Source organism: Equus quagga, chromosome 10 (genome assembly GCF_021613505.1).
Source record: "Equus quagga isolate Etosha38 chromosome 10, UCLA_HA_Equagga_1.0, whole genome shotgun sequence".
NCBI lineage: Eukaryota > Metazoa > Chordata > Mammalia > Perissodactyla > Equidae > Equus > Equus quagga.
Window position 1 is genome coordinate 51,678,472 of NC_060276.1, and position 17,146 is coordinate 51,695,617.

General features: G+C 35.8%; 1 protein-coding gene across 1 annotated transcript; it reads right to left on the reverse strand.

Moving 5' to 3' along the window:
- Positions 1-3,584: 3,584 nt before the first annotated feature.
- Positions 3,585-4,292, reverse strand: TGIF2LX (TGFB induced factor homeobox 2 like X-linked). The gene has a single exon (XM_046672857.1). It carries the CDS (start codon positions 4,290-4,292, stop codon positions 3,585-3,587), a length of 708 nt encoding a protein of 235 aa, XP_046528813.1.
- Positions 4,293-17,146: the final 12,854 nt, after the last annotated feature.

A 17,146-nucleotide genomic window follows, 5' to 3' on the forward strand; every position in this document is an offset into this window, starting at 1 on the left:
GAGCACACAAACTTAACCACTACGCCACCAGGCCAGCACCTTACCTTGCTTTTATTGCCCTTATTTTAGCATGATGAAGTTAAAAAGCAAAAAAAGTCTAGGTGTATTTTTAACAATAAACACACAAATAAAGAAGCATTTTTCAGAAAGAATGATACAAGTGTCTAGGTCCTTGAACCATGATAAAGTCACATAGTAGCTAAAATTGAGCAAAATAAATGTTGGGAAATATTTGAATACCAAAAACAGATGTTTTGAGGAAGTGACTTAAAGGAAACATACTGAAATGGACCAACCATGGTGCCAAAGTGTGCCCTTGCTGGCTGGAGAGATTAGCAGATAGACTGAATATATTCTTTGTCTTAGTCTTCACAGAATAAAATATCCAGGAGAATCTTACCCCCATGTTTTCTCTTTAAAGAGATGCATTGCATATATCAGAGCACATTATAAAAAAATGTGCAAGGCATTCTAGACTTCATATGTAAGCAAGCTAAAGGAAAAACCATGATATTGCAAACTGTGCTCTTGAGAGATGTGAAAGAACACAAAGGTGAAGATATCCTTTATGACAAAAGTGTTTAGAAATGTGCTCCTATACCAGAGGATTAAAACACATTGATGTGACATCAATTTATAAGGATACTTTTAAAATATTTTTTCTTGAAGATTGGCACCTGAGCTAACAACTGTTGCCACTCTTTTTTTCCTGCTTTTTCATCCCAAATACCCCCAGCACACAGCTGTATATTTTAGTTGCAGGTCCTTCTAGCTGTGGCATACGGTACGCCACGTCAATGTGGCCTGACAAGCAGTGCCATGTTTGCGCCCAGGATCCGAACCAGCGAAACCCTGGGCCACTGAAGTGGAGCATGCAAACTCAACCACTCGGCCACGGGGCTGGCCCCTATAAGGATACTTTTAATATGAGATTCTTGGAGTATACATTGGTGAGTCTCACTTCAACACCATCTGAGACAGAGACAGAGAAAAAACACTGAACAGAGTAACTTCATTCATAACCAATTATACCTTAGTCCTTGTTAGAACCATCCCCTAGGGACTTCCCATTCATCCTAAATCTTTCTACTATATACTTTTCTCAGTGCACTAATATCAATAGAAATCTGATGTCAAATAGAAATCCAAGAAAATAGCTCAATAAAGCTATTTTCTCAATGCTACCTTCACCTTTTTGTTTCTATGAGACCATGGTGTTAGAAACTGATTCTTTCTGTCAGGTTTTGCATAGTTCTGAAACTCAAGTAACACAGAATTGGTGGTTAAGTTTAAAAAAATGCAGTTTCTTTAGAAAATGTTTCCATTTCTCTCCACAGAGTGCGGTAGATTAAAGCTTTCTAAGCTCCACTCCCAGAAAATAGGAGCAAGAGGGAACCTGTAACTGCAGAGCGGTTAAAGTCTGGAGGAATGACACTGAGCCATCCTTTCATATTAAAATCAAATAAAAAAATCTATTTGACAAAAACTTCAACAATAAAATTTCTTTCCTATATTTTCCTTAATATACCTGAAAAAGTATGCTTCTTCCTCATGTTTGTAGCACAAAAAAAACTAAGGCAGAAACCGAAGAACAGTTCCCCCTCCTTTCTTCCCACATAATGCAATGAAAACCACACCACCTCTATTGCATACAATGTGCACCATTACAAAGTGCACGATGAAAAGGGGAGAATACCACTGTCATCCCAACATATTCCCCTTAGAACAGATTCTACAACTATCATCCCACCACAATCCAGGTGGACTCAGGCTCAGAGACAAGAAGAACTTCCTTTTCCAGACCCCAGCAGTCAAGTTGCAATAACAGTTCATTTTCCACTGAGCCAGTGAAAAGCCTAAGGAGTCCCAATACCTCTCAGACATAAAAATGAGAATACAGAGGAGGAAGGGTCCAGGATCGTATAGATTGAGCCTAGCAATCTTTCCACCCAGATAACAAGCTTCCTTTCCTCCAATAAGAGTCTCTTATGCCTCCATCTGGAGAAAATGGCCCACACGAGGGACTATAAGAAAAAACGGTATGGAAGCTTCACTGAGCATTTAGGGGCCTTCCTCAATAAGGACACAACAAATATTCTTGCCCTCTTCCTCCTCCTAAATCCCCCTGAATCCATGTATACTTTAGAAACTTCAACTCACTTTAGTCTGTTTCAGTACCAGCAGTTTGGGAGTGCGGGCCTGTTTCCTTCCTGGGGAAATGCAAGATTATAATGTCCAGAGTAATAACTTCTGATTATTGTTTCTTAAGATGTTTAAAGAAGGTAGGGTGTCCTGTATTGGAAATCTCCCATAATTAGAGAGCAATAGGACAAAAGGGCCTAAAAGTAGAGAGAAAATATGGTCTATTTCATTTCAGGGCAGGAGTAGAAACCGAGCCAAAGTTAGAGGCCAATTTCTAACCCCAGATTACTCAAGTTTTAGCTAAGATTAAAGAAGCTAAACTACAGCTTTCCGGAAGAACAGCTCTCTGTTCCTACTGAAAAATCTGCCTTTACTTGAGGCAGTGGAAAGAGCCTCCTTTACAGGACAACAAGATTGTTTCCAAGTGGAGGGTGCCTGAAATTTTTGTCATTCTCACTTCCACCCCTACCAATCCAAAGATGTTAAAAAGGAAAAAATAAAAAAAAGTATTAAAAAGGCAAAATCAAACAAAAACAACTTGATTCTACTTTCTGTTTTGCTCACAAAATGTTAAAGATGGATTCATTTTTTTCTTTATTTTAAAATTATCTTTCTCTGGTTCTGTTTCTTCTGGAGAACTTTTGGTCAGTTTTTCTGCTTTTTATTTTTTGTTGTCATTACCTTTTTCTTCCAATGCAGAGAATTAAAACTAATAAAATCTATTCTCTAAAACCAACTATCCAACAGCAACAGCAGAAAATCACCATTTGGAATTTCCTTATCTTTACCGCATACTTTTCACTGTTACCCCAAATAAGAGTTCACACTTATCTGCAATACGTTTATAAATTCACTGTATTTTGGCTCTCATGCTTATCCCCCTGCAGAAATTAGCTACTCCTTAAGATTGTCAATAAATTGTACAAAGGAAAACATAAAGTTAAACATTTCACAGAAACTGCAAAAATGAGGCCAGTGCTGTTACAACCATCTTTAATAGAGCCTTTCTTTTCCATCATCCATGGTAATAAAGAAAGAAAGTTAAAGAGAGAGGGAGAAAGAGGGGTGACTTGGTATCTGTAGCAGCCCTGGGACCACAAAGTCTAGTTAGGAAAGCCAAAACATCCTCTGAAGCAGTCTCAGCCCTGTGTCCAGTCTCAGATCTATTGGTCTGATTGCATGAAACTTTTAAATTCAGGAGGAAGCAGAAGAAGTAGAGATCTTTGCTGTACTGTTAACCATGATGTTAGGACTTTCCATGTAGAAACACTGAAATATCTGGCAGAATTGTGTCTCAATATGTACCAAAGGTTCTCATAAAACCCCTAGAAGAAAAAACGTCTCTATAGAAGGTAAAACTATAAATTAGTTGTGGGAGGATGAGTGGATCTACCACAGTAGACAAGGGATTGCCTACTTTGGTTTTTTAGGGCCATGGGAAATTATGGATTGGGCTCTTGCTGCTTCTGAAGCTCCAGTTCAGCAGCCTTTTGTAAGGCTGCCTCCACCAGCAGTTGGAAGTTGCTGAAATCCTTGCACTCCTCTGCCGATACAGGTTGGCAAGAAGACACAACCAAGGGCCCGCTGGCGGAAAACTTGACCTTCATATTTGGCATGGCCTCTGGGGCAAGCTTTTGGTCTGGGGCCAACTCTGGATCCAGCGGCTTCTCCCCTGACTCCTGGTCCACTGGCAGGGGCCTCAGGGGCTGGCATTGCATCTTGTCTGGATCTTTGGGCCCTGACTTGGCCTGCATAGATGGATCCACGTCTGGATGGTCGGTCACATCAGCAGTCTTGTCTTTTTGCTGGTACATGGTGATCTGGTTGGGATCGTTTCCAGCATCTTTAAGCACTTCCGGAAGAACACGTCTGGGATCTTTGCTAAACCAATTAGAGATCTGCAGGAGAGACAAACCGGTGTGTTCCGACAGCATTCGCTTCTCTGTCTGTGAAGGGTATACCTTAAACCGGTGCTCATACAGCCAATCACGGAGGATCTTCACTGCCTCGGGCGGCAAGTACCCTTTCCGCTTCCTCTTGCCGGCTAGTGAGGCAAGATCGTCATCCGTATCACTGCTATCATTCGACGTGAGTGAGGCGCCTTGAGCCCAACTGTCGGTCTCCCCTGGGCTTTCTTCACCAGCCTCCATGTTCACGAGGCCAGTCTTCAGTATCTAGGGAATTACAGACAGTTGAGTTAGCACTAACGTAGATCTGTGAAGCCAGTGAAGAAGGCATGCGCAGACCTTCTTCGAAGAAGTCTCACCTTTTGCTTCCCAAGCAGGTAAACAGCGTTACTAACAGCTGGGAGCCAACGGACATTCTGACGTCACATCCTTTCTGCCCCTCGTGCCTCCCCGCCCCCTTCCTGGTTCCCTCTTTCCCTACAGTTCTTCCATTTTTTTCCGTTATTTCAAATGCATTTGTTTTCACTCTGTCCGTTTATAGCTTTCCAGAATTTAATTTCTCAGCTGCTGTGATCAGTTTCTCCCAATTAATGAACTCTATTTCTATTGGTTAAATCTGGCTTACACATAGGCTTTTCACTTCCTTCCTTTTTGCCATTACTGCGGTATTGTTCTTCCCTCTTATTCTTTATAATTGCATTGTTGGTTCATCCACTTATATCAGAAACAACTTATGTATAGGATATTAACCTTAATAAAAGGGGAGTATAAGTGGTGTACCCTGGCTCCTCCCTTCCATATTTGAAGCTGATTTAGGGATAATTTTTAACTAGATATTTGTTTTTGGCATCCTACCTTTTTGATTTTTCTTCTCTATGGCCTTAAACTGTTTGGTTTTGGCGTGACTCCACTGTGTCACTGTGGTCTTTAAGATTACTCTGAGCTCTAATATCCAGTTGTGATAATTCTTTTTGAACCTCCGGTCAGAAATTCAGGGATCTTTTAGAAACATGGAACAGGATAAGATTTCGGAAATAAAGGTGATCACAGACTTAGATTATTTAAATCTTTCTTGATTAAGTACATGGAAATTACCCCTAAATCAGATCAAAATAGTTTGTACATTATACATTTTAATTGCAGATAGCTGAAAACAAGTGTTGGCTCTTTCAGGAGCACTATATTCCACTTAAAAAACAATCATGAACTCTGACTTCTCAAGGATACTGTATGTTACTTATGGTTAATTTCAGAGAATTTTCAGAGGAAACTCCTGGCCATCATCTTAAGCATCATATATTACTCACAGTTTCTATTTAGCAAGGACAATATCATTTTCCCCTTAATAATTATTTGGTGTCACTGGGTTGAACATTAAAATACTGTCTGCTGATCCTTTGGCTTATTGGCAACCTTACTGGTGCTGACTTTCATAGCTTAAAATTTACTGTAAGGGAGACGTATTGAAGTACACAATCAAATCTAATGGACGTCTCAGCAAAGCTCCCAACAAACACTAAGTGCATATGTTGGCTATAATTGAAGATCTCTTTTGGAATGTTCGAGAAGAGAGTGCTGTTACTTCCATTGGTCTTTTGGGGTAAAAGAACACAGAAGATAAGATTTTCCATTCATAGTGAAAACTCACTTCCATTATTTCCCACCAACACATCCATGACCCATGCTCACGAAACTACTCTTGTCAGTATGGTTTCCAGTAACTTACCCTCTCTCAGCTTGTTGCTTCTATATGTTCTTTGTATTTCTGGGATTCAGACCTCTGCTGAAGGATTGACAGAATTGTACATATTTAAATTTCTATAATTTATTTTCAGTGACATGATCTAGGTCATTGATATTTATTGACTCCTTTATTAATCCCCTTGAAAAAGAATATCATAGTGCTTCAAAATTATCTGCAAGAAATTTGTAGATTGCTTTTTTCCCTTTAATAACAGCCCTAGAAGCATAGAGATATCTGGAAAGTAGGTGAAAAATTGGGAAGAAAAACATCAGTCTTGATCCAAAAAAGTTGGTTTTGTTTAATGATGTAATAATAGTAACACTGAATAGAATCTGTATTACCTTTCTTCAAGTTTTGATGACACAAAATACGAATTAAAAATGTCTCCAAGAGAGAAATGAATTGCTTCCACCCACTTCTTTAGAACTACTGAGGAGTTCAAATTATCTCAATGGTTTCTATCAAATTTTCTCTTTCTTCCTTGTTTTTTTCACATAAAACACCATGCAATATTACTGAAAACAATTAGTGTATATTTATAAGCATTGATTTATTTACATATGACTCTCAAAAATGTCTTCTGATGATTGTGTAATGAGTATTGTATAACATGGTATTATGCTATAATATGCACCTTACCCACTCTCAAACTATGTAAAACCATAACAAGAATGAGGTCTTTTATATCTTGTCACTTACTGATTCCAGTAGTCCACTTGTAATTTGAATGTAAGCTTGAGCATTCTACACTCCAAATTATGTTAGTTTATCTACAGAGTTAAGACAAAAAAAGCTTATATTTTGACTTCCAAAAAAATGGGGTAATGCAAAGCAAATTAAAAAAAACATGCAGCACTTCCTCAAACAAAGCACATTGACTTAAGAGAAGCAAAAATTCATGGCGTGGTAATGAGACTTTGCCAACTCCGAAAAGAATGTTAAGTGCATAGAGTTTGTCATACTGTAAAGTATCTGAATGATTTTGACCAGATATGTTACACTTTGAAATGAATTGAAGGAACATTCAGGAAACCAGCACTAAACTCCCTTATTTGAAGGAGTGGTGGCAAGTTAGGAGTAGGAAGTCTAAGAAGTTCTGGCAAATTCAACAAAGGTACTCTAATTTGGAGTGATAAAGATGAGGTATGGCATGATAATATGAGAAAGAGATCAGTGGCATCTCAGAACCTTAGTTGAAGGGCTGGAAATTTATGTATATTATATATGCATACACACATAATTTTTAAAAGATATACATATATTTTATTCATATATAGTATATGATATAATATATATTATAACATATAAAAATGTATATTTATGGATATATACATATTTATATTTATTATTTATATATTTACATATTATATTAAATATAATATACACTATATTATATTTATTATCCATATGCATTTATATGTATATTCACATGCATAAATAAATGTAAATACATATACACATAAATATAAATACATACATAAATAAATATAAATATATACATTTATGGATACATACATACTGTTGTATATATTATATAGAATTTTATATACAATAAGTTATATATATCTTAGAAAAATTAAATGGATCGACAAACAAGGAAGAAATAAAAGATAATGCCACAGAAGTATCTCCCAAAAAGACCTATGGATCTTACAGCTTAAATATTTAAGATTTCCCATAGCATAAATGTAAAGGAAATGCTTTCTAATTCCTGTATTAATCTGGCATGATCTTGATGTGAAAATCTCACAAAGCATGACAAAAAAAATAGCTGATTCACCTATGAAATCATAAATCATTACTAAATAGAATCTTGATTCATATAAAATATAAAACACATGGACTTGAACCCAGGAATTCAATCATTATTTCGCATTAGAATATATATTTACATAATTTTAGGGTGGGCCCCGAGGCCAAGTGGTTAAGTTCGAGCGCTCTGCTTTGGCGGCCTGGGGTTTCGCTGGTTTGGATCCTGGGCGCAGACATGGCACCACTCCTCAGGCCACGGTGAGGTGGCATCCTATATGCCACAACTAAAAGGACCCACAACTAAAATATACCACTATGTATTGGGGGGATTTGGACAGAAACGGCAGAAAAAAAAAAATATTGGCAACAGTTGTTAACTTAGGTTCCAATCTTTAAAAAAATATATATATTTACATAATTTTTCATAGTAATATATAAAAGAAAAAGTATATTATCTTGATCAAAGTTAAGAACTATTTTATTGAATTCAGAATCAATTTCTGATAAACAATGTGTGGTGAAAAAAATAAGAACAGAAGGATCCTTCCTTAGCATAACATAGATTCATAAGGAGATGAAATCACCAATATCCAGCTTCATACTTAATAGTAAAACAAAAATGATTCTTTCAATCTCATGAGCAAGGCAAATGTGTCTATTTTCACTATTATAACATGGCTTAGAAATTAGAGACAATGGAACTAATCAAACAAAAGCAAATGTAATGCATGTAAGAAAAGAAGTTAAAATAGTATTATTTGTTGATGACTTGATTAGCCATTTAGGAAATATTTAAAAATCAATTGAGAAACTATTAGAAATAATAAGAGTTAGGTGAGGTGGCCAGTTACAAGTGAATAAATGATATATTTTATCATAAACCGATAATCATCATTTAGAAAATACATTGGAGAAATTATCTAGTTCCTAATCCTAACAAGAATAAAGATAAAAAACACCTAGGCATAAAATTATAAAGTATTAAGCAAGGGTCCATACAAAAACAAATATAAAATCCTATTGAAGGACGTAAAATGAAATGTTAATAAAAGGCAAAATACATTTGTTTCTTGGGTAGGAAATCTCAATATTTTATTGTCAATTCTCTTTAAATTTATTTTTGTTTCTTTTATCTATCAAAATCACAGGTGCTCTCAACCTCCTTTAACTTCTCACTTTATAATACATGTTGAAAAATATTTCTAAAATGTATCTGGAGGGATAAATGTGTGATATACTATGGTGTTTTTTATAAAAGCAAACTGATGTAGAAACACTTGTTCTACTAGATATTATAATATATTTTAAAGTAGCAAGTAATTGAGACACTGTGACAAACATGTAGGCACAAACAGAGCAATGAAACACAATATGGCAAGAGCTTCAAGGACTTAATGGTACTGTGTATTTGAAATGTATGACTTTCCATATCATTGATGAAGGATGCTTTTCCACCTTAAAAATAATGAATGTAGCTAAGACTGTATCACAAACTTTGGATACTTTTTGTTAGATATTTTACAATTTTAAAAAAATTGAAGAAACACTCAAGGAGCCATCCTTAAACTCATTGTCTTGAAGCCTGGTAGGGATAGAAAGTGTGGAGAATCCTGGCAAATTCATGTAACATAATTTAATTAGGAGGGATGAACGTGGGAGTGGGCTGACTATGAGAGAAAGGACAAGTTAGGACAAGTGACTAGCCATTTGAAAAGAGGAATATTTTGGAAATATCATCATCATGGTGGCATGAGGGTCCCTTTGTCTCTCCCCTTTAGTCTACAGCAAATAAAACATTCATGAAACAACAAAAGCTATATTGCACAACATGCCAGGATGCCAAAAAGATTCAGGCATCAATACATGCAAAGGTGGGTGGATTGGAGCACATAGAGGAGGCTAAACGGGGAACAGCAGAAACAATGCTCAAGATCCTGGATACCCAGCCAAAGTGGCTGGCCCAACTGCCCCTAACCCCAGAGAACCCTGTAGGCTGCAGTGGAGGCATGTGTGTAACTCTGGCCACCAGCCACAGTGGCACCTGTGGCCACTGGGAACAGAATAGCAATGGAGGTGGAGCCCCATGATCCCAGACCCCTGGCAGCAACTCATAGCCTGGAAGCAGCAGTGGAGGCATGTACAGAACCCCAAAATCCTAATTACAGAGGTGCCTCTGACCACAAGGTGAACGGCAACGGCAGAAGTGGTTCTCTGTGAACCCACCTCCCTCCATACGCTGCCCCTCCCCCTGGAGGAGCGTCTGACCTAGGTGATCCCAGACAAAACAAAGCCCAAAGTCAGTAGAAGGAAGGAAATAATAAAAATCAGAGTGGAAATAAATGAAATAGAGACTAAAAAGACAATAGAAAAGATCAATGAAACTAAGAGCTGGTTCTTTTAAAAGATTAAAAAATTGACAAAACTTTAGCTAAATTTACTAAGAAAAGAAGAGAGAAGCCTCAAATAAATAAAATCAAAAACAAAAGAGGAGAAATTACAACAGATACCGCAGAATACAGAGAATTATAAGAGAATACTATGAAAAGCTGTATCTCAACAAATTGGATAACCCAGAAGAAATGGATAAATCATTAGAATTAGACAACTTTCCAAAATTTAACCAAGAGAAAATAGAGAATCTGAATAGTCTGATGACTAGTAAGGAGATTGATATAGCAATCAAAAGCCTCCCAAAAAACAAAAGTCCAGGATGAGACGACTTCTCCAGTGAATTCTACCAAACATTCAAAGATTTAATGTCTGTTCTTCTTAAACTCTTCCAAAGAATTGAAGAGGAGGGGACAATTTTAATTTATTTTATTAGGCAAACATTGCTCTGACACCTGAGACCAAAACCAGGCAAAGACAACACAAAAAAAGTAAATTACAGGCCAATATCACTAATAAAAATAGATGCAAAAATCTTCAACAAAATATTAGAAAATTGAATACAACAACAGGTTAAAAGGATTATAAACTACAGTTAAGTGAGATTTATTCCGGTGATGCAAGAATGGTTCAACATCTGGAAATCAATCAACAGGATACACTATATTACAAAATGAAGAAGAAAAATCACATGATCATCTCAATAGATGTAGAGAAAGATTTTGATAAGATTCAGCATCCATTTATAATAAAACTCTGAATAAAATGGGTATAGAAGAAGAAAAGTACCTCAACATAATGAAGGTACAAAAAATGCCATGTACAAAAGACCCACAGCTAAAATCATACCCAATGGTGAAAAACAGAAAGCTATTCCTCTAAGCACAGGAACAAAGCAAGGATTCCCACTCTCACCACTGTTATTCAGCATAGTATTGGAAGTCTAGCCAGAGCAATTAGGCCAGAAAAAGAAATAAAAGTTATCCAAATTGGAAAGAAAGGAGTAAAACTATCATAATTTGCAGAGCACATGATTTTATAAATAAAAACTCTAAAAAATTCACCAAAAACCATTAGAAATAATAAATGAGTACAGTAAAGTTATAGGGTACAAAATCAATATACAAAAATTAGTTGTGTTTCTATATATTAACAACAAACCGGCAGAAAGAGAAATCAAGAATACAGTTCCATTTACATTTTTAAGAAAAAGAATAAAATACTTAGGAATAAATTTAAACAAGGAGGTAAAAGAGCTGTACACTGAAAACTATAAAACATCGTTGCAAGAAATTGAAGACACAAAGAAATAGAAAGATATCCCATGCTCTTGGATTGAAAGAATTAACATAGTTGAAATATCCATGTTATATTCTGCAGATTCAATGCAATCCCTATCAGAATCCCAATGACATTTTTCACAAAAATGAAACAAGCAATCTTAAAATTTACATGGAACAACAAAAGACCCCAAATAGCCAAAGCAATCCTGAGAAAAAGAACAAAGCTAGAGACATCACACTCCCTGATTTCAAAATATACTACAAAGCTATAGTAACCAAAACAGCATGGTACTGGCACAAAAACAGACACACAGATCAATGGAACAGAATTGAGAGCCCAGAAATAAACCCACACATTTATGGACAGCTAATTTTTGACAAAGGAACCAAGAACATACAACGAAGACAGGAAAGTCTCTTCAACAAATGTTGGGAAAACTGGATAGCCACATGCAAAAAACTGAAAGTAGACCATTATCTTATACCATACACAAAAATGAACTTAAAATGGTTTAAATACTTGAATGTTAGACCTGAAAACATAAAACTAGAAGAAAAATAGGCAACACACTCTTTGACATCAGTCTTAGCAATGTTATTTTTGGATATATCATACCAGGTAAAAGAAAGAAAAGAAAAACTAAACAAATATGGCTCCATCAGACTAAAAAGCTTCTGCATGGCAAAGGAAATCATCAACAAAGTGAAAAGACAACCTCGCAATTGGGAAAAGATATTTGCAAATCATATATCCAATAAGGTGTTGATATCCAAACTATATAAGGAACTCACATAACTCAACAAAACAAGCAACCCAATTAAAAAAATAGAGGATATGAACAGACGTTTTTCTAAAGAAGATATACAGATGGCCAATAGGCACGTGAAAAGATGTTCAACATCACTAATTATTAGGAAAATGCAAATCAAAACTACAATGGGATATCACCTCATGCCTGTTAGAATGGCTATTATTAAAAAGACAAGAAATAATGTGTTGTAAAGGATGTGGAGAAAAGGGAACCCTCATAAACTGCTGGTGGGAATGTAAATTGCTGCAGCCACTATGGAAAACACTATGGGGATACCTCAAAAAATTAAGAATAGAACTACCATATGATCCAGCTATGCCATTTCTGGGTATTTATCCAAAGACCATGAAAACACTAATTGGGAAAGGTATTTGCACTTCTCTGTTCATTGCAGCATTATTTACAATAGCTGAGACTTGGAAACAAACTAAGCCCCACTGACAGACGAATGGATAAAAAAAGATGTGATATGATATATATGTATATTGGAATACTACTCAGCAGTAAAAAAACAAAAAATCTTGTCATTTGTGACAACATGGATGGTCCCGGATGGTATTAGGCTAAGCAAAATAAATCAGAAGGGAAAAGACATATAGCATATGATTTCACTAATATGTAGAAGATAAAACAACAACAATACCAAACAAACAAACACATAGATACAGAGAACAGAATTGTGGTTACCAGAGGGGAAGCGGGGTGGGGGAAGGGTGAAAGGAGTAAAGGGGGGCATTTGTACAGTGACAGACAGAAACTAGACTTTTGGTGGTGAACACGATGTAATCTATACAGAAGTTGAAATACAATGATATACACCTGAAATAATGTTATAAATCAATGTTATCTCAAGAAAACAAAAGGAGAAAATGAATATTTTTCTTTTAACATTAAATGTGAAGTTGGATATTGGGGATTTTATCTAATCAACATTATTTTAAATTCCACATTAATTTACATGTATGTATGTGTGTGTGTATATTGCACTCACATATATACATATATATATTTATGGAAAACTGTAGAAAAGGCATCATAAAGGTAAAGATGATTGGATGTGTGTGAAAAAACTTTTGTATGAAAAAATCCAACCTGAAGAAACCTTCATAAACATATTTTTTAAAAGACAAATGAGAAAAAATTATTGGCAATATATATTTTAACCAATTTTTTAATATATTAATCATTTCCATATTCCCTACAAATCAATAAAGATTGGATCATCCTAATAGAAAAATAAGGAAATACTATGGACAATTTAACAAAGAAGAAATAAAAATGACCAATAAACATATAAAAATTTGATTCTCTTTCATAGTAATCAACAGCATGCATATCAAACAACATTGAGTATGATTTTCTACCATCAAAAAACCAAAGGCTAAATAGATTATAAAGAACAGTATTGGTGAGAGTCTATGTGTTGAACTAAGTATAGTCCTATACTTTGGTGGCAATCTAAAATGGTAGAGCCTTTTTAGAGCTGTTCTTACAGGATGAAGCAAAGAAAATAAAGTATACTGTTTAACCCAGGAATATCACTTCAAGAAATTGATCATACGAAAATTATTTGATAAGATTATAAAGAGGAAACATACAAAATAGGGGGCCAGCCTGGTGACGTAGTGATTGAGTGCATGCGCTCCTCTTCAGTGGCCCGAGGTTCACGGGTTCAGATTGCAGTGTGGACCTAGCACCACTCATGAAGCCACTCCGTGGAGGCATCCCACATAAAATAGAGGAAGATTGACACAGATGTTAGCTCAGGGCCAATCTTCCTCACACACACGCACAAAAAGAAACCCAAAAACATACAAAATAGTTTTCATAGAATTAATCATAATTGTGAAAAATTAGAAACAGATTGCCAATATTATGGGATTGGTCAAACAAAAAGATACTTCCTTGCACTTGAAAATAATCTAGCAATTAAGTTTGGTGGCAGAGACATTCATTAACATGGAATGAGTTCACAATGTGAAAAAAGAATTAAAAATGGCAGGCAAATCATTATTCAATTTTTTGGACTAAGAAAAAGAAGAGAAAGAAAACAAAGTCTGTATGTACATATAAATACGAAATGTTCTTACGTCTGTGTGTGAGCTCATGGGTGTAGAAAAAGACCAAGAATTTAAATCCCTATTATCTTGCATGACGAGAGGACCACATACTTTATATAACATCAACTTTTTAAATAAATCCTCAAGTATACTAACAAGGGCCTAGAAAGACTTTACACATTTAAATGTTATATTCCCCAATAGGTATGAGGAGTGAAGCATTACAGAGCCCAACCTAAGACCATGAGACGACCTGGTCTCTCAACACGTTACTTGGCCTCAGGAAGTGGTCAGCACAGTGGGACGAAGAACTCTTTGAAAGATTTTGCTCCTGTTAGCCAGGTGAAAAAGGGCTTGGGAAATTATTGCGACTCTTGACTGCCCCAATAATCCTCAAGTGCATCAACAAGGACATGCAAATGTGGAATAAAGTTGCCTATTTATCAACATTGTTCAAGAGCTAGCCAGGGAGAGGGGGCAAATACCTCTCCTTTCCTAGACTTCTTCTCCAGTCATCACGGTAGAGAGGAAACCCTAAAAATCCTCTGTAAAATTCAGCACAATCTTGCCATTATTATCTGCTTTGAATATTTGGAATTAATTTTATTATGCCGTCTATCCCTGCATATGCCGTCTATCCCTGTATACGCCAGCAACTACAACAAAGTGGTAAAATCTGAATAAGCTTTGTATTTTATTTATTAGCACGGTACAAATGTCAATGTCCTGGTTTTAATAATATGCTATGATTTTTAAGATGTTATTAGGGAAAGCTATATGAAGAGCACGCAGGAACTCTGTACAATTTTGCAACTTTCTGTAAGCCTTAAATTATTTCAAAATAAACGTAATAGATAAAAAGTGGGCCAACTGTTTCCCAAAATAATTGTGCAACTTTTTCTTTCCGTTAACAGTCTTTGATAGTTCCATTTGTTCTATAACCTTGCCACCACATGGTATGGTCAGTTGTTTTTAGCTTTCATTATTTTAGGGGGTGTGAAGTGGCGTCTAATTTTTTTAATATGTATTTTCCTTCTGAGCAGCGGTGTAAACACGAGTCAGCAAACATTTTCTGTAAACATCCAGATAGTAAATATTTTTAGCCTTGGGAGTCACAAGGCCTCTTGTGCAAATACACAACTCTGCAACTGTAGTACAAAAACAGTCATCATCAATAAGTAAACAAATGAGGTTTACTGTGTACCAATACGACTTTATAAAAATAGGCCGTATTTGGCCCAAGAGCCATAGTTTGCTCTCCCTAGAAGTAGAGTATCTTTCTTGTGCTTCATTACCATCTGCATATCTTTTGAAATGTTTCTGTTCAGATCTTTCATATATTTTTTTAAAATGTTGAGATCAGCCTGGTGGGCATAGTGGTTAAGTTCGCATTCTCTGCTTCGGTGGCCCAGGGTTCACTGGTTCGGATCCCAGGTATGGACCTAGCACTGCTCGTCAAGCCACGCTGTGGCGGCATCCCACATAAAAATGGAGGAAGATCAGCAATGGATGTTAGCTCAGAGCCAGTCTTCCCCACACACACACACAAAAATGTTGCCTCTATTATTATTGAGTTGTTAATGTAAGTGTTCTTCATTTAATCAGCATACAAGTGGTTTAGCAGATATTTGTAGTTCATTTGGTGGATGTATTTTTTAAAAATATTTGACTTATGCATTTTTTACTTTGTATTTGCATAACAATGTCTTTTGAACAGCAAAAGTGTTCAATTTTTCTGAAACCCACTGTGTTGATTTTGTCTTTTATGTAGTTCACGCTTTACATGTGCCACTTAAGAAATCTTTGCTTAAAAGGTTTAAAATTTGGGGGATGGCATTTTGGTCCATTTGCCATTTAGAGTTATTTTTTTTGTGCCTGGTACATAGTATTGCTGAAGTTTTTTTTTTTTTTTTAATTTGACATGGACCTATTCAATTTTTGCAATAGGTTTTGTCAAAAAGTTTATCCTTTTCTTACTGATTTGTCTTGGTGACTGTGTTGACTATCTCTTGCATTATATGTATGAGTCCACTTCTGGACTCTCTCATATTTCATTGATCTGTTTTGTTTTCTTACACCAATTCCACACGGTGTTGATAACTGTAAAGTTATTTTGTATTTATAATTCTGGCAATTTAAGTTATCCAAATTTGTTATTTTTCAACTGGTTTTAGCTATTCCAGGTCCTTTGACTTTTTTATACAAAACCTTTATTGAGATATGAAGTGCAAAATTCTTTGGTTTTTAGTATTTGCAGAGTGGTGCAACCATATACACCATCAAACTTAGAAGACTTTTATCACCTCTCAAAATACCTTCATACTTATTAGCTGTCAATCTCCATTCTCACCCCCCTTATACACGTTCTTGGGCAGCCACTATTTTACTTTCTGTCTGTGTAGAATTGTCTATTCCAGAAGCTTTGTATAAATTAAATCATACAAAGTATGGTCTTTTTTTGCTGGCTTCATTCACTTAGTAAAATGCTTTCAAATTCCATTCATGCTGTAGCATAAATCAATACTTCATTAATTTTTTTTATTAGTAGACATTTTGAAAGCAGTTTTGGGTTTATAGAAAAATTGAGTGGAATGTACAAAGATTACCTATATATCCCTTCCCTCACTTTATCTTATTATTGATAACTTGCATTAGTGCAGTGGTATATTTGTTAAAATTTATTAGACAATATTAATATATTATTATGAACTAAGGTCCATAGTTTAGACTACTGCTCATCTTTTTAAAATTAAGACAATTTGGGGGTTGGACCAGTGGTGTAGTAGTTAAGTTTGCACGCCCATTTCACCAGCCCAGGGTTTGTGGGTTCGGATTCCTGGTGCAGACCAACACACCACTCATCAAGGATGCTGTGGTGGCATCTCTTCTGCAAAAAAATAGGGGAAGATTGGCACAGATGTTAGCTCAGAGACAATCTTCCTCACCAAAAGAAAAGATAATTTTTTTAGATCAGTTTAAGGTTCACAGTAAAATTGGTGGTAAGGTAAAGAGATTTTTCATATTCCTCTGCCCCCCCACACAATCATAGCCTCCCCAA

What these genes read in the sequence shown, in the direction of transcription:
- TGIF2LX (XM_046672857.1), bottom strand. Translation starts at nt 4,292, where the DNA reads ATGGAGGCTGGTGAAGAAAGCCCAGGGGAGACCGACAGTTGGGCTCAA.